Source organism: Hyperolius riggenbachi, chromosome 2 (genome assembly GCF_040937935.1).
Source record: "Hyperolius riggenbachi isolate aHypRig1 chromosome 2, aHypRig1.pri, whole genome shotgun sequence".
NCBI classification, from domain to species: Eukaryota; Metazoa; Chordata; class Amphibia; order Anura; family Hyperoliidae; genus Hyperolius; species Hyperolius riggenbachi.
The window spans coordinates 490,742,551-490,767,023 of record NC_090647.1 but is presented as its reverse complement, the minus strand read 5'-3'; the positions used below and the strand labels follow the sequence as shown (position 1 = coordinate 490,767,023).

The 24,473-nt window shown below is 45.2% G+C and overlaps 1 protein-coding gene across 8 annotated transcripts in view; it reads left to right on the top strand.

The window, feature by feature from the left end:
• DSCAM (DS cell adhesion molecule) overlaps positions 1-24,473 on the top strand; it is a 635,668-nt gene that overhangs the window by 380,642 nt on the left and 230,553 nt on the right. For all 8 annotated transcript variants that reach the window (XM_068270401.1, XM_068270399.1, XM_068270402.1 and 5 more), the window contains one exon: positions 4,641-4,794. In XM_068270401.1, the coding sequence (XP_068126502.1) occupies positions 4,641-4,794 (154 nt within the window). The remainder of the gene's footprint in view (positions 1-4,640; positions 4,795-24,473) is intronic.

Below are 24,473 nucleotides of genomic sequence, written 5' to 3'. Positions count from 1 at the left end.
TAGTATAGTGCCCCAGGATGGCTAGTATAGTGCCCAGCATGGCTAGTATAGTGCCCCAGCATGGCTAGTATAGTGCCCCAGGATGGCTAGTATAGTGCTCAGCATGGCTAGTATAGTGCCCCAGAATGGCTTGTATAGTGCCCAGCATGGCTAGTATAGTGCCCCAGCATGGCTAGTATAGTGCCCCAGCATGGCTAGTATAGTGCCCCAGCATGGCTAGTATAGTGCCCCAGCATAGCTAGTATAGTGCCCAGCATGGCTAGTATACTGCCCAGCATGGCTAGTAAAGTGCCCAGTATAGGGAGGTGGTGCCCCTGCGGCCGCCGCTTCTGTTACCTTATGAGCGGGCGGCCACTTCCGGATTCCCCCAGGCGCCGCTCTCCTTCAGTATCTCCGATAACAGCAGCGCGTCTTGCGGAGGAGGGAAGGAGGCGGGGCAGCGGCTTCCTGTAGCGGCGATATGCTACGCCGCTACCATGGCAACCGCTGCCCCGCCTCCTTCCCTCCTCCGCAAGACGCGCTGCTGTTATCGGAGATACTGAAGGAGAGCGGCGCCTGGGGGAATCCGTAAGCGGCCGCCTGCTCATAAGGCAACAGGAGCGGCGGCCGCGGGGGAGAGGGGGAGATGACAGACCTGCCGCGGCCCAGCTGGAAACTGCCAACGGACCGGCAGTGGGCCGCGGCCCAGTGGTTGGGGACCCCTGCTTTAATGGATTTATAACAGGACGTGAAGTCCAGCAGGACAATGAATTCACCTCACTGTCCTGTCTTGGAATATATCAGTAAGCCCCCTTTTCCACACTAGGCGTGTTTGGAACCGAGAACCAGATCGCGCCCGTTTTGCCAGCCGCTACACCACTGTGTAAATGGCGGTGCTGTTTTTTTACTTTCTGAATAGCATTTGCCGGCCTGCTGCATTTCTGGTGTGTTTGCGCTGCTATGTTTTGTATAGGAGCGCAAGAAAATTGCATAGCAATCTCGCGCTATGCAATATTTACCCAGCAAGTTTTTTTCTCCTGTTAGAAATCACAAGCAGCAACGCACTGCAATCAAACATAACAGATTGCAGCAAAAGTGCAGTAGTGGAAATAAAAGGTAACGCAAACTCATTGTAGCGCTAACAGGACGGATTTGGACATTTACCGCTCAAGGCTCACTGTCGCCAACCCCGCCTCCCCCAGCTGCCCCGTCCTGTGTGCTTCCCTTGTCCTGTTTGTTCCCTTTGGCCTTGTGTTCCCCCATCCTGTGTACTTCCCTGATCCTGTGCTTTCCCCATTCTGTGCTTGGGGGGTGCCCCACTGCTTGTGGAAGCAAGGTGGCCATGGACTGGGTTTGTGATGCTGTGGTTTACATGTTTGGCATTTTATCTGCTTTAGTGTGCCAGCCTGATGCCTCGCTTCCTAACGCCCTAGGCGATGGCCTTTGTGGCCTTGCCTCAATTCCGGCCATGGGTGGAAACGCACATGCAATGCTGTTTTCCAGTGGAAAAGGGTCCTTAATGGCACTCTGCATTAGTAGTCTGTCCACTTATTTACCTTTAGCGGTTCACCTTGTGCCTTCCCTGCCCTCCCTTGTGGTTTCAGCGGTCATTAATCCCCGCCACACACAGCATGCAGAGTAAACTTCTGCGGACCATTTACATTTGTTTTATTCCTCCCTTGAGGAATTGCCGGCCTCATCTCTTTCTTCGCAGGAGCCCAGTTTTAAATATAAAACAAGTAATCTAATAAAGGAATCAAATTAAGAGGCTTAGCACAGCTGTACAATCTAAATACAATTTGCCCAAGCATATGTGTGCCTGTAATTGTGCGAACGCTGAGGATTGCTGCTCCTCGCCAGTGCCGGCCTGTCAGCAGTGTCTTTATGGCCTGTCTGCATATGTTTCAGTCTATCTCTCTGCTGCAACACATCCACTTCTCTTAAAGAGTAACTCCGGCCATAGAAATGGGACAGTTTCTGTGCAACCAGGTTGGATTCTAATAGCTTCTTTAGTATCAGTTCTCTTTCTGGAACTCTATCATCATCCTCAGAGTGGTGTAGGAGTCTCCTTTTTCTCCTGCCTTTGCTCCTTCTGAAAATATCCGAGAGATGCTACGCTAGCTTCACTCAAGTGTTGTCTTTTTTTCTGAGCATTGCTATCTACCTCGTGTCAGTTGTGCCTATAAGGGCTTGAGCCCACTAGGAATCATTGCAGTACTTTTAAAACGCACCAACGCTGTGTGCAGCGATTCCTAGGGCGATTGTGATCTCTTTTTGAAACCATTTGAAGTTATGCAGTGAACTGTACGGAATTTCCGATTAGCGGGGTTTTTTATGTTTGTTTTTTTCTTTCAATAAACTTTATTATACTTACTAGGGGTCCTGATGTCCGGCTTCCATCTGTAGCACAGTCCCCTAATGGAAGAGGTCATAGGTGCTTCTCTAGGATCAGTCAGAGAAGCACATGTGACCTCTTCTGCTAGTGGGCGGGGCTATGGACGAAAGCCGGACATCGAGACTCTGGTAAGTATAATTGACTTCATTTTAAATTCAAACCGCTTGACCCCCAAATCGCTTTTCAAGGAGATTTTGCTGCGCTTCAATACACAGCATCGAGCGCAAACATGCTCAAAATGCTGTATGCCCTGCGATTGGGATTAACCCTGATCGCAATCGCACTAGTGGCTTCCCCACCATTTAGATACATTGGCAAAGCTTTTTTTGGACTTGCCGGTGATCCAAAAACGCTGCCAAAAGCCAAAATCGCCCTGGTGGGTCCCAGCCCTAACAAGGACTTTAAAGTTAACTTATAATGGGGGAACAAGTTCTATTTTACTTACCTGGGGCTTCTGCCAGCCCAGACCCCCCCTCCCCCCCATTGCTTGACAAGTTGTTCGATTTTCTCCTGTTGCTCCCTGTTGATCAGCCTGTGACCTTTTGTGTGCTACTCATCGCTCATGCTCCAATGGCCGGGAGCTTTCTGCCACAGGAAGGTAAAGGGCCAGGACCACACATGTTCAGTAGCTCTTGAATGGTTAGTCGCTGAACATTTTTAGAGGGGCTCAAGCGTTGAATTTAATAAGAAATTGGGAAAGCAAGGAAACTTTCCGCACACAATAAGTCACTGGGAATAAAAGTCACAATGTGCAAAAGCTGTCACAGACACTGTGCCTCCATGTGAAATGAACAGTCCACAGCAACAAATTCCAGCATCCATGGGCGCAAGTGAAAAACAGCTAGTATGCAGGGGCGTAACAATACACCCTGCAAGGGATGCAGCTGCAGGGGGGCCCAATAGCCACAGTGGGCCCGTCCTGTGAGACTGGAAACTAAGGGCAAGGACAGAAAAAAAAAACGTTCTACACCCTGCAAAATTGTTCTAATGACTGCAACTGTTCAGCCAGTGAAAAGGAATCACACAAAGTTTTGCTGACAAATATTTGTCCCTATTCAGTGCTCAGCAGGGTCTTGTGAACAGCGCTGTTCTACCCCCAGCCTCTTTAGCCCTCCCCGAGTGCCGTGTAATGTAGTGATGCTAGAGAAGTGTGCAGAGCTGGAGCTTTGCTACGTCAGAGATGGACAGAGTGAGTGTAATAAGCTGAGGCTGGGAGCACACTCGTCTGTTGGTATCTGTATGCTTTTTCTGTACACCATGTGAGACTAGGTGCATGCAGGTTTTATCACAGAAGCTAATGTAATTGATAGAGAAAATGCTCCTAGTGCTTCACTGCTGCCTGTTTTTATCTGCATGGGGAAAACACATTGAAATGTGCACTGGGGAAGGGAGGGGGGCTTGGTATTGTCGGGAGGGGGCCTCTTCCAAAGTTTTGCAGAGGGGCCCAGTGATTTCTAGTTACGCCCCTGCTAATATGTATTGCACATTAGTGTGAAAGACAGATAGCAGCTATTGCACATGACTGGTATAAAAACCGTGATACATCACCAACACAATAATCCAAACTCAAAGGAGCGTGACAGGCTATGGATGGCTGGAGGAAGCCCCAGGTAAGTAAAATAGAACTTTTTCCCCGTGACGGGTACAATTTAAAAGAAACCCGAGGTGAAATAAACATGATGAGATAACCAATTGTGCTGGATTACCGGGATGTGACGCAACACGTCGAGTGTGCAAGTAGATTACAAGTGAGGAAAGCTGAGGGGGGTGCTTTTATAGAAAACCTCTCGGAATTCTTTTTAAATGATTGTCCTTCTTAAAGAGAAACCGTAATCAAGAATTGAACTTCATCCCAATCAGTAGCTGATACCCCCTTTCCCATGAGAAATCTTTACCTTTTCTCAAACGGATCAGCAGAAGGGGCTGTATGGCTGATATTGTGGTGGAACCCCTCCCACAATGTGACGTCAGGACCATGGTCCTGACAGTTTCCTGTCTGTGAACCTCATTGCTGTCTACAGCTATTTCCAACTGCCAAAAAAGCAAGTAGCATCTCCTTCCACTGACAACACCTGCCAGCATTAAATCACCATGTGATAAATGTCAGAATGTAAATCAGGGAGAGGAAAGATTTTACAGTGTACAAACACTGACTAAATCATTTATACATAATTATTCTAAAAATGAAGCACTTTTTTATTACATTATTTTCACCGGAGTTCCTCTTTAAAACTGAACTGTGAGTTGCTTTTGATTTTTCTTGCAGGTGATCAGTGAATTTGAAGCCGCCCCAGACACTTTCTTCTACCGAATCCCAAACCTCAGCCGCAACAGACAGTACAGTGTGTGGGTGGTAGCTGTGACCTCCGCTGGGAGAGGCAACAGCAGCGACATCATCACCGTGGAGCCAGTGGCTAAAGGTAAACACTATTTCATTTAGGCTTTGATTGGGGGCAGTTGATTTAAAAGCACACCTGAACTGAGAGTGAGCTGCCATATTTATTTCCTTTTAAACTATACCAGTTACCAGGCAGCTCCGCTGGTCTTTCTGGCCAGTAGTGTCTGAACCACAATGAACCACAAGACTGAAACTAGCATGTGGCTAATCCAGCCAGAAACACCTGGTCTGCTGCATGCTTGTTCAGGGGCTGTGGCTAAAAGTGTTAGAGGCAGAGGATCAGCAGGATATCCAGGCAATGTGCATTGTTTAAAAGGAAATCAAAATGTCAGCCTCCATATCCCTCTCACTTCAGGTGCCCTGCTGCAGCCACTTGCTGGAGGCACACCCTTGAGCGGCGGACGGATGGTTGCCTAGAGCTATTTGTGCCTTGATAAAGGGGCCCTGCGTGGCTCCGAAACATTGGCTTTTTAACATTGCAAGTAACAATAAAAGAGGTTTGTGGGATGTGTCTTATTGATTCCATGTCACTGTATCAATAAAAGTTTAAGAATCACAGAATGGTGATAAACAGTACAGCGTGGTCGAGCCTCAGAAGAAGCACAGCCGTGCAAAACGGCGATTAGGCTGCCCGTCTCAAACCCTGCACCCGCTCCCATCCTCTTCACCTAATGGTAGGACTGTACTGTTTATCACCATTCCTTTAACTTTTATTGATGCAGCCCGACATGGAATAAATGCAATCAGTTCACTGCAGTGCCGGACTTTCTCTTCTATCTAACTGCCTGAAAGATCAGCAGGGCTGCCAGGCAACTGGTATTCTTTAAAAGGTAATCAAAATGGAAGCCTCCATATCCCTTTCATTTCACGTGCCCTTTAAGCACTGCATTTGGATATATTTTTGTAAATTGTGTCTTTTTTTGTAATTGTGGAAATATGATATAGACAAAATAACTGTGAAGGACTTCCCATGTGAACTGATTCTAACATTACCATACATTATTATTATTGGTAATTTTTTCCAGCCATTTCCATGGCTAATGAAACCAGGAATGGAAGTGTCATCAGAATGAGGCCTGAGTTCCTAAGAAAGAATGAAAAGCGCAGTACATTTGTCTTCCTTCCTCTTCACATTAAAAGCTATTTTCCCAGAGTTAGATAAGGCTAAATGGTAAACATCCAGTGTATGTAGTCTGCATACTGCAGCCCATCTATATCTGACCGCTGTACAGCAAGGGAGGGGCTCCCCTCAGGGCAGAGCGAACTTCAAACTCCTGGAGTCACCCAAGTCTCAGCCACCATGCCAATTCATTTCCCCTCGACATTACTTCCACCGCTTTATGGGAAATTTCAGCAGCTGCTTATCGATGGAGAACATCATTTAATGTTCCCTCTCCTCGGCCTCAGTGGCGTTCCGAAAATTGTACTTTTTAAGATAGCGCTATCTGCCGAGGTGGTAATGTGGCGTGAATAAAATTGTTAGTTTTACATTAGAATAGTTTTGCCTGGTGGCTTTTACGCAGCTTGTCGAGTTCCATGTTTCTCGATCGTGTGGCGTCTGCGAGTCACCCTATGGTCGCCTGGGAACCCAAAAGGAATACATTTAACTCCTTCTGTTTAACGCCTGTATAGAAAAGAGCTGCAATGTTTGCAGCCTTTAAAAGGAATTTAAACTGTAGTGATTTTTTAAAATTAATTTTGGTTTTATTTACGGCATTTGTTAGGTTAGGCACTTTTTCATGTATCAATATGTTTTCAATTATTTTTTTATGTTATGAAATCTCTGTTTAGAACTTCATCTGCTAGTAACTCTGGAAAGTTTTTAAAGTGGGATTGTCAAATTCCATTTACCCACTGCTCTGTGTTTATTATGTAGTCTACATCCCGACCCTGCATTGCAAGCCTTCCATTACAATCATAAATGTTTCTGCTGTAATGCATCTCAGTCAGCCTGGCTCTATTCTGGTACATTGCTGAAGAGAGGGACGCTTGTTCTCTCCCCTCCCACATTCCTGCACCTCATTGATTGTCTGAGGGCAGTCAGTGTGACACAGCTCACCCCTCTACAGAAGCTGCTGAAATACGAACGATGCTGTGCTCGCATGTATTTAGTTGGACAAGGAAGCGTGTTGTATTTTACAAAGCCTCATGCTTCAGTTTGGTACAACATTAGGCATTGTGAGGTAACTTTCGGGGCTTATGCGTGGGAACAGGGCTGGGTTGCCAGTTTGAGCCTGTACATGCTGCTTGAGCGTCGGTTAAATAATCAAAGTTTATGCACTTTGCAATTTGCAAGGGCATTATGATTAACATAATAATCATTGTGTTCTGTTCCCAGTACTGTAGTGCGATTTGATTTTCACCCAGTTTCAAAGGTAGTGCCTGCAGCATTTTTCCCGCGTTTGCAGTTGGGTAAATGAACAGAAGTGAATGAAAGTGGCTTGGCAAACGTGGTACTGTGGGATTCGTTTAGCAATCTCTCATTTAAAAAGTACTTTTCTTTTTCTTCAGGTTGGGGATCGCAATAGCACCGCAGTCCCGCTTAAAAATGCTGATTGCCCCCACAATCGTGGTAAAGCATGCAGAGTAGTAAAAGTCATTTTTGGTGTGTATGAACTCTTAATCTCTTCCACCCCCTGTTCTCTAGAAAAGAGATGCATGATCCATGAATGGGGCAGCATGTGGACAGCTGGAGGCTGGTGAGGTGAAGGGAGAAACAGCGCAGTCCTCTTGGAGGGGATGATGTCATTGTGTGACGGGAGTATGATGGGCGTGGTGGGCTTCTCTAAGACCCCGTTCTCACTCGGGTACTTTTAGCTGGCGGTTTCCACTTTGCTGATTGCCGACACTGCAGCACAAGTAATCCTATGAGACTATTCAGATTGCAGCGTTTGCAACTCCTGCCGATCGCAATTGTGCAGCATGCAGCATTTTCTGAGTGGTTGCGTTGTGATTCTCATTCACTGAATTGTGTATTGCAAAAACGCAATTGCGGCAAAATCGCCAAAAATCTCAATGCAAAATAGCAATTGCGATTGCTAGATGATTGCAATCACGTTATGTGATTCCAAGTGTGAACTGGGCCTTAGTGTAGGGTAGGTGTTTTGTTTTTGTGGATATCTGCCTTTTAGTACAGAAACGGTCTAGATATGGTCAGGGGCATTACTGCAGGTGATCGGCCTCTGCAATAACGGGGGGGGGGGATGTGGGTGGAAACCCCCACAAACAGAGCGAGAACATGCAGAGTCCATGCAAATGGTATCCCATGTGGGATTTAATATTTGGACTTGAGTGCTGCAAGGCAAGGCTGTCTTGTTAGTCTGCCAAGCCATGTGGCCTTGTTATGTTGACTGTGCTCCGCATGTCCAGCAGCCATCTGCTATGTGTTAGTGAATTCCGGCTCTTCTCGGAGAATCGGCTCTTCTTAATCAGCTCCCATTAAAGAGCCGGCTCTTACGGCTCTCAATCGGCTCTTCATTAAATATCACTAGACACCACTCAGAATCGGAGTAAAAAGCCCCGCCCCTGTCTCCATGACAACTCCAGACTGCTTCTCTGACTGGTGCTATCCCTCCTGCTACTGCTCTGCTCCGCCCCATACACTCCTACAAAGCTGCGAGACGAGGACTACATCTCCCAGCATGCCTCAGCGCCCTTTATTACAGACCAAAGCAGGGCTGTGTGGGGCGGCTGAGGCATCGGCTCTTTTGAAACTGAGAACCGGCTCTTGTCGTTCGCAGCAAAGAGCCGGCTCTTGGAGCCGGCTCGTTCGCGAACGACCCATCACTACTATGTGTTTTCTACTTTCAGTTGTAAATGTGTTTTCAATGTTTAAAGTGAACCTGAACTCTTGCACAGCACAGAAGGAAAACATCAAGAAATGCACCCTGTATGTATTTAGAGAGTTCAGCTTGTTTAATTCCCCCTCATCTGACTAATCACAAGTTGTAATTTGATCCTCCCCTGTGTCACATGACTGCCTATGGCAGATAAGCCCATTTGAAAGTACAGGCTGTAAACAATAGGTCTGCTTCCATGAATCAGGAAATAGAAACTGTGCAGATTTATTTTAGGATTTGTATCAGTTGTAACAAATGCATGTTTTTTTTTAAAGGTTATTATGCTGTTGTGTATCTTTTAGAGCAGAGAGGAGTTCTGAGTTCAGGTCTACTTTAAAGTGGACCTGAACTCAGAACGTCCTCTCTGCTCTAAAAGATAAGCAACAGCATAATAACCTTTAAACAAAAAACATTTCTTACATCAGATAGACATCCTGCAATAAATCTGCAGTGTGACTACTTCCTGCTTTCATGGAACCAGCTATAGGGTTGACATCCTGTGTTTACAAATTACATGCTTGTTCAAAGGTAGGCAGCTGACACAGCTGAGAGATCAAATTACAGTGGTGATTAGTCACAGATGAGGGGGAATTAGACAGGCTAAACTCTCTAAATACATACAGTGTGCATTTCTCTATGCTATCCTACTGTCCTGTGCAGGACTTTAGGTCCACTTCAATCCACTTTTATTAAAGCTTGTTGATAGCCATAGTAGCAGTTCACAATACTTACCAGAATTCACATCTCTCTGCGTTATTGGTTCAGGGCTTACCATATCCAGCTGTCCCCAGAGATGCTGAAAATACTGCTTCCTGATTTGTGCAATCGTCCATTTATTACACATAAAAGAAGCATGCATGTCTGATTAACCATTCACATGCCACGTCCTGCTGATAGATTATTCCAGAGTTAATATAAAATAAGCATATAAACCAAGCTCATAATGATAAAGAACATAAGCAGAGGTTACCTTCAGAGAAAAACACATGAGAAAAGTTTTTGGTCGAGAGATACAGCCAGGAGAATGTTAGGCTAAATTGCCATAAGTAAGTTCCTCCCCTTTTCCTTTTTAGAGTGTCCATAATGGTCTTTCGTTGTGATGGGTGGCTTCACTGACCAGTGAATAAGCTTTATGCGCCTCATTCTCAGTTCCCCGTTTCCTTATTTCATCTGGAATGAATGAAAATTGAGCCCTTTCACTGTGGCTAACTTAGTGGGTTACAGACTTTTTCATCTCATGCTCTGTTTCTATATTACCCACAGGGGCGGTTCTTCCATGAAGCAACGTGAATCACGTGCCTCAGGGTGGCAAAAATTAGAGGGCGGCAAGAGGTAGCTCCCCTCCCCAAATGCCCCCCCCTCCTTTCACACCTCATCTCCTCCTACCTAGATATGTGGTGCCGCTTCACTCGCCTGCTCTCAGTGTTCCAGCGATGGGATCTCCATTGTTACATAGTTACATAGTTACATAGTTATTTTGGTTGAAAAAAGACATACGTCCATCGAGTTCAACCAGTGTCCAGCGTCCTGTATCTATGGCTACAGCAGTGCCTCATGTGACTTGTTACGTGCTGCCGGGTCACATGAAGCACCACTGTAGTCAGAGAGCAAGCAGGACTTAAGGTGCGGCAGGTGATCTCATCGTTAATCTGCTGAGAGCGGGAAAGTGATGCGGCGCCGGTGCAGCACATAACCGGCATCCTGGGGATCATAGCCAGGAATTTTCGGGCCAACAGGGAGGAGATGCCGTATTGGAGGAAGCAAAGGGAGGTAAGCGTAGTGCCAGTGCCTGCCACGTACAGCTCGATATGTCTTTTCTCTCTGGCTTTGCACACACACATCGGTGAGGTCTTCACAATATATTGCTTCAGGCTGCTAAAAGTCTAGAACTGGCCATGATTACCCGGGGAATCATCAGGGAACTTGCTTTAAACTACAAATTAGTTTATGAAGCTTTGATATATTTAAAATCCATTTTTTAAATGAAAGAGTATTTACCCTTTAAAATATTTGGCTTATACTGTTCTTGTACTTCGCCGCAATGATTTCCTCCGGGCACACGCAGAAGTTAAAGCTTAATTATCAAGTTAGTCAGTTAAATACATCCTTTGAAATACAGAGCCTTAAAAAAGTTTCGGCAAGATCTTATAAGAAAAGAAAAAAAAAGTGATATATTGCAACAAAAGGCAGGAAATGATTTTTTTTAATATCCTTTCCGTTTCACATCCAAAAACCAGCACCTGGAGGCTTAGTAGATTCCGAAAAGTTAATTCCTGTGTTTTGTTAGCCTCCATGTGCGCTGTTCCCTCCGCTGCAGCGGCTAAGCTTGAGTTAGCGGCAGTAATGGATGTCTGTGGCAGGGACACGCTGCGGGGAGGCCCTCAACAGCATCAAAAGCTCATTATCGCTCTCATTATATTCGCTGCAAACTAAAAGAGAGTGACATGGGGAAAATGAAAGCTGAAAATTCCCTGCAAGTGCGTGCGTCGCCGAGATGCGTTATGCTTTCAAACGCCCTGCGTCAGCTTGTTTCCAATAATTCGATAAGAAATGTGTAATTAAGGAGGCCGGGGAGAGGTTGTCACAAGGCAAAAATCAGCCGAAAGATTTAAGGAACCCTGAAAGGGATGAAAAAAAAAGAAAAAATAGCACTGCATGTGACTGATATACCAAAGATAGATTAGAGCAAGCAAGGGCGGCTTGGGAAGGAGATGGAGTTATTACTTTTTAAAGGGAAAGTATGATGAATTTTTAAAGGCCAAGTGCAATGACACATACGTATATAACAAACTACCAGTGGCGTAGCATTAGGGGGTGCAGAGGCTGCAACTGCATTGGGGCCCTTGGGCCTGAGGGGCGTTCCCTCAACCGCATTATTAGCTCTATTATTAGCTCTATTATTAGTCCTGTGCTGGTAATAATCACTTCTACAGATTATTTGAAAAGTAGGGATCATTAACAAACTGACCCCCATCCCTCTGACACTTGGCCGGTTTTGGTGCACCTTGTCAATTGCCTTGTTTAGAGTGCTTAGGGGGGAGGGGGGGGGCAATAGGGATGTGGAGTTGGAGTTGAAGAGCCAGAGCAATTTTGGATACCTGGGCCCATATGCAATTCACTTTTTCTCCTGCGTTTTCTCCAAGGTGACACTTTTAAACTTGTCAATAAAATGCCTTTTAAGCCACCAGAAAGCAAGAAAATACTCAAAATTATTTTGACAGTACTTTTTCACCTACTTTTCAGTACTTTTTCAGTGGAGAAGTACTGGAAAGTTATTTTAAATAGAACATGAAAAATTATCTCCTAGGAGAAAACTCAGGTGAAAAAGGGAATTGCATATGGGCCCTGGAGTCAGTCGGTGGCTTCAATAAACTAATCAGATTATTTTTGTACCAGCTCTGCAGCCCTGGTAAAAATTATTAGACTAATAGGAGGAGTCAGCGCAAATTTGGGTACCTGGAGTCGGAGTCTGGTTTTATAAACTGAGAAGTCGGATGATTTTTGTACCGAACCCACAGCACTGGGGACCAATGTAAAACTTGCACTGGGGCCCATAGCTCCTTAGCTATGCAAACTACCCAGTATCCTCAGTAAAGCTGCGTACATACGGGACTCAGGCAACAGTTTGATGCCAAGTGCTGTACAGACGCGATGCTAGCCTGTATACAAGTGGTGCATTCTGTTGCTATGGATAAGGACAGAGGGACGTGCAGTGCAGGACAAGGTGGGAGGGGTAAAAAGGAGAGCAGCCTCAGCTTGTGCTCAGGCAAGATAATCTAGCATGCTAATACATTGCGGCCACCATATGCATACAAGATCCTTGGCAAAGGCGGTCCTGTTTGGCCGTTTTGGCCAAGAACCTTTTTTTTTTATGGAGTTTTTATGGAGCTTAACTTTTCACTGTATTCTTATCAGCCATTCTGTTCTCTTCCCATACAGACACATTGGTCCTGGTAACTTTTAAACTGTTATTATATTTGAAAATGCTCCACAAAGCTACAGCCTTGTACACGTGCTAGGTTATTCTTGGCCGATTGGATCATTCTGGGCGGTCTGGGCTGTATGTGTACAGCTGCCCCACAACATGGTTACCAGGGGCAGGGGCGTTGCTAGCCCCAAAGATCAGTGGCACGTGACCCGGATCTAATCTGGATTGCCCCCAATGTCACCCAGGCAGAGTAGCATGGCCCATAGAGGCACCACAGCACCCAGCATGGCACTAAACAGCACCCAGCATGCCGATCAGAAGCACCATAGCACCTAGCATGGCACCACAGCACTTAGCATACCCCATAGAAGCATCACGGCACCCAACATGCCCCCATACAGGAACCAAAACACCCAGCATGCCCCCATAGAGCTTTGGATCCTCTATGGGGGCTTGCTGGGAACTGCGTTGCCTCAATGGTGGGCATGCTGGTAGCTGTGGTTCATCAATGGGGGTATGCTGGTTGCTATGGTGCCTCTACAGTATGTGGGCATAGTGGGTGCTGTGATGCCATGCTGGATGCTTTGATGCCTTTATGGTGAAATGCAGGGAGCTGTGGTTCTGCTATGGGGGCATGCTTGGAGTTGCGGTGCCTCAATGGGAGGCCTGTGGGAGCATGGGGTCCTTTAGATTAAGGTCAGGGAATGTTATGGGAGGTCCTGCCAGACAACCCAGCATCAGGCAAGCCAGACCACCCACTACAGAAGCCATGTAACTCTGCCTAGTTATGTGTAAGTGACACTGCCTATTTATGTGATATGCTGCATATTTTTTTTTTTTTGAATTAATGGAGAAAGGGGTTTCATCCAATATTTTGCTAGGCAGGCCTACTTTGACTACTGCTAACTTTATGTAAATTTGACTCCACCCACAACCTCAGTTACATGGCCTCACCCATTTCTCATCTGGAGTGCCCAAAAGTGCCCCGGATCCTTCAGTATCCTAGCATCACCCCTGACCATGGGGGTTACATCTAGCTACTTATACTGGGGTGGCTAGGTCTAACTACCTAAAGCCTGGGGACTTCATTTGGCTACCTACACTGGGTGTTACCTAGTACTGGGGGCACCTCTGACTGCTGCATCACAGCAGTGTTCCAGACTCTGTTGGCAGGGAAGGGGGGTGAGAGTTTACACACTTACCAAGAGAGCTATGTAGCATAGAAATTGACCTATCTGTCAGTATTTATGATCTGCCGTATAGACAGCACTTGCTGTTGTAATGGGCTTATACTCCCTGTAGTGATGGTAGGTTAAAATGCACAAGTTGATTTATCCAGCTGGAAATGCACCTGCTGTATTTGATTAGTGCATTTCCCAGCTGCCTATCCTAAATAATAAAACCCCTGTGTCCATGCGTCCTCCCATGTCCCTGTGTCCGTGCGTTTCTGCCAGTGCACATGTGCGGACTTGGGACAGCAAGAGGACGAGTGCAGGGGGCGTGCGGCGGTGCGCTCACGTCTAGAGAGTGCGGCCATGCGCGTGCACAGGAGCTCAGCAGTTGGGACGGTTTTGCGTGGGTAAGGTTGGAGAAGGGGTTTAGGGGGGTCGCGGGCGAGCCCTAGCACCCGTTTTTTAACAGACGGCTTATTTCTAGTATTCTTATAAAAATGTCATCAACACGGATTAATAGTACCTTGAAATATTTCACTTAACATCTCATTGACCGTTCCTAGTAGCTAACAATGATCAGGTGAAAACCGGATGATCCATACAGGATGGAACATAAATTCTCAATAAACCCAGTCATCCAGAATCACAACATTTGTGTTATTAACTTGTACAGGCCAGCTTTAAAGTGTCCTGTTAAACCAAAGCTTAATGCCAGGTTGTTTGGTCCAGCAGGCAACTATTTAGCCTCTGGCTGTACCAGTCATATAAGCAACCCATTAGAGGCAGTAACGACCCTTTAGTATCTGCAGCAAGCGGCAAAAGTCACTTAGAAACATAAGATCTCCATATATGGTAATTATCAGTATTTACAATTCGCAAAATGGCATCTCCTTGGAGACTTCACATCCTGCAACTTTGGCCTGAAGGGTTATTTAGGTTTGCATAACATTTTAAAGGTTTAATTTCAAAGGAACCTACAGTCTGAGAGCTGTGAAAGCTGCGATATTTATTTCCTTTTAAACAATACCAGTTGCCTGGCAGTCCTGATGATCTTTCTGGTCAGTAGGGTCTAAATCACACACCTGAAACAAGCATGCAGCTAATCTTGTCAGATTTATCATAGACATCTGATATGAATATTTGTTCAGGGTCTATGGCTTAAAGTATTAGAGGCAGAGGATCATCAGGACAGCCAGGCAATGTGCATTATTTAAAAGGAAATAAACATGTCAGCCTCCATATCCCTCTCACCTCGGGTTCCCTTTTATGCTAGGTACACACCATACAATTTTGTGTCAGGTAGATGGTTCGATAGATCATTTCTGTCATGTCCGATATTAACGATGGCTTTTCTGGTCGATTTCTCATAGAAGTGAATGGAAATAGATAAGAGAATCGAGCGGGAAATCGACGGGAAAATTGAATCTAATAGATCGGATGGAAAATTGACCGAAAAATAATGCATGGTGTGTACCTAGCATAAGGCCTCGTTCAGACTATACACGCTGCTGTGCGCATTTTGGCAGCGCGCATAGTGTGCGACGCGCAAGAACGGTAGAAGGGCATAGACAGCCCTTCTACCGTTCCCATCATATGCGCTGCGTGGCAGCGCGATTGCGCTATCGCGTGCTGCACGCATTTTTGGTAATCGCAGCGCAGATCCCATTCATTGTAATGAATGGGATCTGCAGCGCAGCGCATAGTAGCGCAGATGGCGTGCGATCGGACGCGTTGCGTTCCGATCGCACATCCATCTGCGCTAAATGATGTGAACGAGGCCTAAGGCCTAGAGGGCCCCGTGCAGCAGGAGAACTTGTCCTAGACTTGGTGACGTCACAGTTCTTACGGTGCTCCATACTTGCCCACGAATCACTGTGCAACTTTTTTGCACTTTAACTTCTACTCTGCGTGGACTAATTTTTCCTGCTTACCTGTCTTGTCATTTTGTTGCTGGTCAGCAGAGAGTCTTCATTTATCCACATCCAAAGAAATGCAGATTAATGGTGCTTTGATGCCTCCATTTATCTAGATGATGCCTACTGAACAGACTCGGAATGAGCAGGCGGTGGACTCATGACAAATATGGAGTCTGTCGAGTGCTGTGTTTTCATAGATTACAGACTATCTGCTCCCAGAAAGGTATTTTCATTGTAAGAGGATGGTGCTGAGATAAAGTGGAACTTTTGACAAACTGCTGATGCAGACCACCCCATGGAAACTTCAGTTCTAGGAAATAAGTGAAAATTGGTACCCATTTCATCTTTATAAAGCAGTTGAGCATACCTCGCCATGTTTTTTTTTTTCTATATAGTTTTAAGGGGCTGAAAGAAGTTAGGGAAGGTTGCACAAAGTTTCCAAAATGTAGGCAGCACGGTAGCGCAGTGGTTAGCGCTCTCACCTTGCAGCGCTGGATCCCCAATTCGAATCCCAGCCAGGTCAACATCTGCAAGGAATTGTATGTTCTCCCCATGTCTATGTGGGTTTCCTCCGGGCACTCCGGACAGAGGCGCTCACACGCTTTATGGACCTGAACCAGTTTTATATGCTCCTATACTGCCTGATGAAGCGGGACTGTTGACCGCGAAACGCGTTGCGATTTTATGGAGTTGTGAATAAATTGTATATTTTTACTCTGCATTTGAGTATATGTCCACTACTAGAGGGAGGTAAGTCCACCTCGACTTCCCTCTTTTTATCATTTTTAGAACATTGTTTTACTCTGCTTGGAGCCTCTGTTCGTACATATTACAGCACTATTGAGTCCACCCCTGGTGGAGGGGTTCTTTCCCCATTTTCCTATCTACAGAGAGCGACTTTTATACCTGAGTGGGGTCAGGTACTAATACTCCCCACCTGCCTGTCAAGTGGTCGCCTGATGGTAACCCACCTTTGTGAGTATAAGAACCTTTGACATTTTTTTATATATATTGAGCTTACCAGACAATATTGCACTATTGGGTTCTCGGTGTCCTCTGTTTTGTTTTTACAAGCTGTGCTAATAATGTTTGTGGTGGCTGGATGGTGTAATGGTTAAGGGATCTGCCTCTGACACAGGAGACCTGGGTTCGAATCTTGGCTCTGCCTGTTCAGTAAGCCAGCACCTATTCAGTAGGAGACCTTGGGCAAGACTCCCTAACACTGCTACTGCCTATAGAGCGCGTCCTAGTGGCTGCAGCTCTGGCGCTTTGAGTCCGCCAGGAGAAAAGTGCGATATAAATGTTCTGTGTTTATTTGTTTGTTATTTCTTAGCTGTACGTTTATTTTGACTTCAGATTCCCTTTAAGAAGTAGCTCTCTGTAGTAAGAAGTAGGGGATGCACCCCTCGACCAAGGGTGGATACTGATATGTCATGCAAATGGGAACCAGGCACCAATGTAGAATAAAAGTCATTAAAATAAATGTTAAAGGGAGGTAGAGGTGGACTTACCTCCAGTTAGGACCCAAGGTGTTAAGATTTCAAACAAACATTTCTTTATTATTCATAATTATAAAAATACAGGAAACAAAAACCTCCTACCACGCATTTCAAGGGACTACCCACTTCCTTGGGCAAAATTGTGGAGCATCTGTCCATCCAAGTAACAAAAGCTTGGCGCCTTTGTTATTACTTGGATGGACAGATTGAAATCTGAACTTGTGTCCTACTAAGGCCACCTCTTCGTCCCTTTTAAACTGATTTTAATGAATTTATTTTCTACATACATGACATCTTTCTCCCTTAGGCCCCTTTCACACCTTTCGCTAGCGTTTTGCGAGAGGGATTTTTCCGCAATTAACGTGGAAAAATCACTGGACACTGTAGCGTTTTGGGAGCGATGGAAATTAGCAGTTCTATACATGCTAATCGTGATCGCTCAAGAATCGCCGCTAAAACGCTGCATGTAACGCATTTGCGATTATCGCAAAACGCCCGTTATCGCTGCAGTGAGAACATTTCCATAGCAAACCATGTACTAAGCGGTTTTAAAAACCATTAGCGGTTTGCGGTGAACAGGAATTGAGTGATTCCCGTTTAAGTGTGAATGGGCCCTTATAAAACAATTTTTACAATTTTTTTTTATTTATTTTTTTAATTAGATAATTTAGTTAGATTATTCTGTTATATCAAATATGAAGATTTTTTTCAACATATCCAATCAGATTTTTATTGAAAAAAAAAAACAAACAAACCAGGATAACAGGACTGTCTGAGGCAGCTGACTGAGGCAGCTGACTAACAGGACTGACTGAGGCAGCCAATAATGACCGGCTTGGTAATTTACCAAACAAACATGATTCAGTTCACTAAGCACTGCTTGACAGTGGCAGAGCTAGAGGGGTGCAGGCATTGCTAGTGCCATGGGCGACAGTGCACCATGGGTGCCATGCCTGCCCTCATGCTGCCCACCACCTCCTCATCTTGTGCCGCCCGTTCCAGATTCCTCCGGTCCCCGCGCCCCCCTCTCCTTCCCATGGGGGCCATGCTGTCGGCCACCTCCTCATCTTGTGCCGCCCATTCCAGATTCCTCCGGTCCCCGCGCCCCCCTCTCCTTCCCATGGGGGCCATGCTGCCGGCCACCTCCGCATCTTGTGCCACCCGTTCCAGATGCCTCAAGTCACCCGCGCCCCCCTCTCCTTCCCATGAGGGCCATGCTGCTGGCCACCTCCGCATCTTGTGCCTCGCGCCCCGGTGCTCGATGCCTCCAGTCTCCCGCGCCCCCGCCTGCCATCTCTCTGTCCCTGCTGTCAGATTTTAGATTAGCAGCAAGAGGAGAGACAGAGTACGCACACTGTCCACCCGTCGCATCATATGCGGAAGTGACGTCATCAGTCACTTCCTGCATTTGAAGCGCATCGGGAAGCGCATCGGGCGAGAAGTGTGCACCCTCTCTGTCTCTCCTCTTGCCGCTAATCTAAAGTCTGATAGCAAGGACAGAGAGCCAGCGGGCGGGGTGCAGGAGACTGGAGGCACAAGATGCGGAGGTGACGAACATGGGGGATGCGGTAGTGCGGGAAGAAGGGGGGGCGCAAACTCAGTGTTTGCCATGGGCGCTATACAGTCTTGATACGTCTCGGCTGTTTGGTAAGTATCACTTACCAGCCGTGGAGTAGGTCAGCAGTCAGGCAGGAAGCTGAGTGTATGGCGTATATCAAAAAAGGGCGCCTGGAAAAAAGGGCGCGGAGTATAGCCGAAATTGTAAGTTTGAATGCAAAACCATATTTTTCGTTTAAGAGGTTATAAACGATAATTTAGTGCTAAATAGGTTAAATAAACGGAAATGAAATGGCAAAATACCGTCTATAACAGTAAATGAATTCTGAAATGAAACGTCAAATAGCGTCTATAGCAAAAACGATATTTACACTTAGATTAAGCATAGTACTAGAATGGTAGGTTTTACAGGTATTTTACTACAATTATACCTAACTTTAGGGTCACAGATATCTCTCCTTATCCCTATCCCTCACACCTAGACCCCCCGCCTTTGTGTAAATACACATAATGTAATAAATTGTATATATTACATATATTGTACTATAACTATACCTAACCTTACTCTCACACAGAGCCCTCCCTGTACCTATCCCTAACCCCTAGACCCCCTGGTGGTGCCTAAACCTAAGACTCCCCTGGTGGTGCCTAAACCTAAGACCCCCCCTGGTGGTGCCTAAACCTAAGACCCCCCCTGGTGGTGCCTAAACCTAAGACCCCCCTGGTGGTGCCTAAACCTAAGACCCCCCTGGTGGTGCCTAAACCTAAGACCCCCCTGGTGGTGCCTAAAACTAACCACCCCCCTGGTGGTGCCTAAACCTAACCACCCCCCTGGTGGTGTATATTGCACTGTAACTATACCTAACCCTCCCTGTACCTATCCCTAACCCCTAGACCCCCCCTGTTGGTGCCTAAACCGAAGACCCCCCTTGTGGTGCCTAAAACTAACCACCCCCCGGTGGTGCCTAAAACTAACCACCCCCCCTGGTGGTGCCTAAAACTAACCACCCCCCTGGTGGTGCCTAAAACTAACCACCCCCCTGGTGGTGCCTAAAACGAATCACCCCCCTGGTGGTGTATATCGCACTGTAACTATACCTAACCCTACCTGTACCTATCCCTAACCCCTAGACCCCCTAGTAATGCCTAAACCTAACCATCCCCACTGCACAAACACGCTAAACACATATAAACAATAATATATTTAATCCTTAAAATACTTCACTCCAAATAACATGAATAAAATAATTTATATATTTGTAATAGAATAACTAGCCTTAAAATCGCGTATACATTAATAATATTATAAGTAGAAAAAGGTATATATAATATACCGTATATACACATACAATACAATAGATAGCCTTACAATCACGTATGCATTAGAAATCTTAAAATAACAGTAATATTTAAAGCGATATTTTATTAACTATAATGAACGCATTATAAGTGTAAAAACAAAGTTAATACCAAAAGTGATGTATTTCTAATACAATCAGGTTGAGAAACGTTATTTAAGCATTATACATATGAACACGAATTTTAAATGCTAAAAGAAGTGTAAACGAAATTTTAGTTGTTATAGTTTTGTAAGCGCAATTTTAAAACGAAAAAACTAGTTAAAACTCATATAAGCGAAATTTACAAACGAAAAAATAAGTATAATACAAAGTCAAAACGAACTTGTAAACGATATTTGTTATAAACTTTATCCTGTAAAGAAAAACTTTTGTTAACACGATCCCTGTAACCGCTATTTCTCGGGCGCCCTTTTTTCCTGTCAGGCGCCTAATAGCCAATATTTTGCTTTGCGGTCTATGGCGGCGCCCTTTTTGTCCACTATCCCTGTGCGCCCTTTTTTACTAGCTCCGAGTGTATGAGTCGGGGCTTTCTGTCCAGTGATTCTCATCATCCCTTTAGATGTGCTGCAGCCACCAGAATACAGATGTACACATCTAAAAGGATGCAGAAAAGCCTCTTAAAAAAAAAAAAAAAAAAAAACCCTTCCTCTGCTTTGATACAGTGAAAGACCCAGTCCGGAATCCCTGATCAAATCAGATTGAGAAGCAGGGCTGTGTGGCTTTCCCTATTGGCTGCCTGGCTCTCCTTAAAGGCTGTCTGTCAAATCTACTGCACAGAAACAGCATGGAGAGAGCAAGTTATCAGCTGCTATGAGCTGGAGAAAAATACTGAACACTTTTGCCGGTTTACCGAATGCACAATCTTTGTGAATTGCAATTTGACATTTCCTGAGGCAATTACCGCACAAGTCGGTAATTTACCTCACTAGTCGTAATTCTATTTTTCAGTGTGGTAACAGGCTTAGTGAATTGTAATTTGGGAAGGTGATTGGTAAAATCAGTTGTTTTCAGCATTACCGAATGCGTTAATGCTTAGTGAATGCTGCCCAAAAAGTTATGTAACCTGTGCTTTTGCCCGGAGATGTGTTTGAAGTGGATCGTTGCGTTTGCACATTTGCAGCATAACATTATCCAGCCACCAAATGCCTTTACTGCCTGCTGGGAGTTGCCCTTCACCTCTGCAGAGCGCCAGGGCAAGCCTATTACTTTCACATCGCCTCCATGTTTACATCTCACAATAGCTCAATTTTAATGCAAATGTGGCAGCAGCATTGTGTCAGCAGCGCAATTAGCCTGTAATTAATTAGGTTTGTTGTGAGGAATGCTATTTGTCGGAACATGATGAATGGCCAGCCCTTCCTATACGGCAGCACATTGCGGGCTGGTTCATCGGACGCCGCACTCATCAGCAATATGCAGAGGCCTTACCCAGCCTGAGAAAGCCTGGCCACCTTCAAGACGGGGAAAGGACATTCGCAGAAGCCAGAGATGGTGACACGGTTAATAATTCATGCTGTATGTTCCGAGTTTAATCTCCTCTCTTTCAAATACTGAACATTTTGCCAAAGATTAAGAATCTCTTCCAACCACCCCCCATCCCCCCCACTGGCTTTCTCCAGTACAGTAAAACGGAGTCCGAGAATAAGATTACAAGAGTCTGGTGTTCCCTCCTCTGCCCTCAAGGACAGCCAAGTGCAGAAGATCGCCCTCAGGAAAATAGAAAGCCAATTTGTTCTGTAATAAATGGTGTAATAATTTGCTGGGGCCTCTGCTGGTAGAGGCTAAACAAAACAGGGCTCCGATTTCATATTTAATCGCCCTCTTCCAACCGTAATGTTTGCCTGTTCTATTACGCTTTGTATTGGGGTGTTTAATTTAAATTATTTATCGCAGTACCAGTAATAACAGAAGGCTATTACTGAAGACAGTGGATGCAAACAGTTTGGGTTAAAAGCAAATATTCTCCTAATCTAGAGAGAAACTTCAGTCAAATGAAGAAAGCAGACCAGCATACAGCAAAGTCGTAGCATAAAAAGTGTTTCGCATCCAGATCTTGTGTCAGAGCAGTTTTGACGGTTTAGCTATGTCCCTATTTAGTCAGCAATAACTTTATCCCTACTTATGACTCCCGAATGAAATATATATTGTTTTTTCAAGACAAACTGGGCTTTCGTTGTATTGTATTTTTTCCCTCGGACAATTTTGTTTTCTATGCCTTTGAATGGAAAAAGGAGGGGGAAAAAAATACATTGTTTCTCAGTTTCACCAATTTCAGCGCTACTGTAGATAAAAAAATACACATTTTGTTTGGTTATTATTACAGTTTATCACAAAACTTAGACAATGTTTTTGTCACAATATATGGTGAGGATATTTGATTCTGAAATAATGCTACAGTGTGTATTTTTCACTATGTACTAAGAAAATTAAAGTATTTTAATGGTAAAAACCAATCTTATTTGCTCAAGAAACATATATTCGCTTTCACCAATTAGTGCTGCATAAGATGGTGCTGGAGGTGTGCACAGGAGCAAGCCCAATCCTGCACAGCACTGCTTTAGCTACAGGACTTATATCTACTGACTTGTGGCTTAGATGAAGTCACAGAGGACGTAGATATACTGTAGCGGTGGATAAAGTGGTTAAAGTGTGTGGACTGTCTTCCAGGTTATTTTCTTTATATTGCTCCCTCTTTTATAAGATAGAGCTATATCATACCTCCCAACATTTCAATGTCCCAAAACGGGACAACTAAGCCACACCCCTGACCACACACCCAACCCCCTAGTCACGCCCACCTCAGAAAAAAAGTTTTTGTTTTTTTTTAATAATTTTTATTTAATTACTCCTGGGAGGGTGCCGTGGGTGAGGAGGAGGGTGAGGGTGGCCGTGGGTGGGTGGGCAGAGAGAGGGGGAAAAAGCAGATCGAATCACCAGCCCGGTATGCGGCATGGATGGCCGCCGCCGCCATTAACCTTCTCCCTCCTAAAATGCCCCCCAGTGTCCCCTTCCCCCCGCACAGTAACTAAAATGGGCAGTGGAGCGGGCTGTAACGCTTACCATTGCCGTACTGGGATCCCATCTGGTCTTCTCGCTTCCTGTGACGTCACAGGAAGCAGGAAGCGAGAAGACCAGATGGGATCCCGGTACGGCAATGGTAAGAGTTACAGCCCGCTCCACTGCCCATTTTACTGTGCGAGGGGAAGGGGACACTGGGGGGGATAATAGGAGGGAGAAGGTTAATGGCGGCAGCGGCCATCCATGCCGCATACCGGGCTGGTGCCTCGATCGCTTTTTTTCCCCCTCACTCCCCAGCGGCCAGGACCAGGGGGGGCAGCGCGGGACAGCGGGACGGCCCCCCAAAATCGGGACCGTCCCGCTGAAAACGGGGCGGTTGGGGGCCCTGCTATATATATATATATATATATATATATATATATATTTTTTTTTTTTTTTTTTTTTTACTATTATTATTATTTTATATTTACATAGTGCCAACATCTTCCGCAGCGCTGTACAGAGTATATTGTCTTATTACTTAACTGTCCTTCAGAGAAGCTCACAATCTAATCCCTACCATAGTCATATGTCCATTGTAATTTAGGGCCAGTTTTTAGGGGGAAGATAATTTACTTATCTGTATGTTTTGGGGGTGTAGTAGGAAACAGGAGTACACAGAGGAAACCCACCCAGATACGAGGAGAACATACAAACTCTGTGCTGATAGTGATATGGCTGGGATTCGAATCGCTGCAAGGCAAGAGTGCTTTCCACTACGCCACCGATCAGAAGAACCCAAATCTAGAGTGAACTGTGAATTCAGGGCTTTCTAATTCTCTTCTCCATGTTTTGTCTGTTTATCACAGCTCTGTTCACTGACCTTGCTCTACAGCTGAATAACCATAATAAAACTTAACTTTTAATATCAGTTAGATTAGATTAGATTAAAATCTGCCATATCAAAATAATAAAACAAACCACAGCAATACTGTCAGCCAAGTTATGCAATAATTTGGTATAGGTCTGGGAGTGAATGTTCCTGGAAAAGCTCGCCTAGTTCAAGCTGCAGCCACTGACTAGGCCATGCTCAGTAGGCAGTTAGGGATACTAGCCCAAGGCCTCCTTATTGAATAGGTGCTGGCTTACTGAACTGGAAGATTCGAACCCAGGTCACCAGTGTCAGAGTGTTTTTGTTCATCAATCGACAGACGAGCAGAACACTGGCCAGAACGCAATACTTTGATTATTTCAGCGCACAGACTTTATCCCTTACTAGACCTAGCCAAACACGGCATTTTGAACTTTGACATTCTACCTCATTTCTCATCTCTTACTTATTCTATCCAACCAATTTGTTCAGCTGCCAGATATATTTATTTGCCAGATCCAATGCATATTTTTTTGTGTATGGCTAGGTCCACACTTGTCT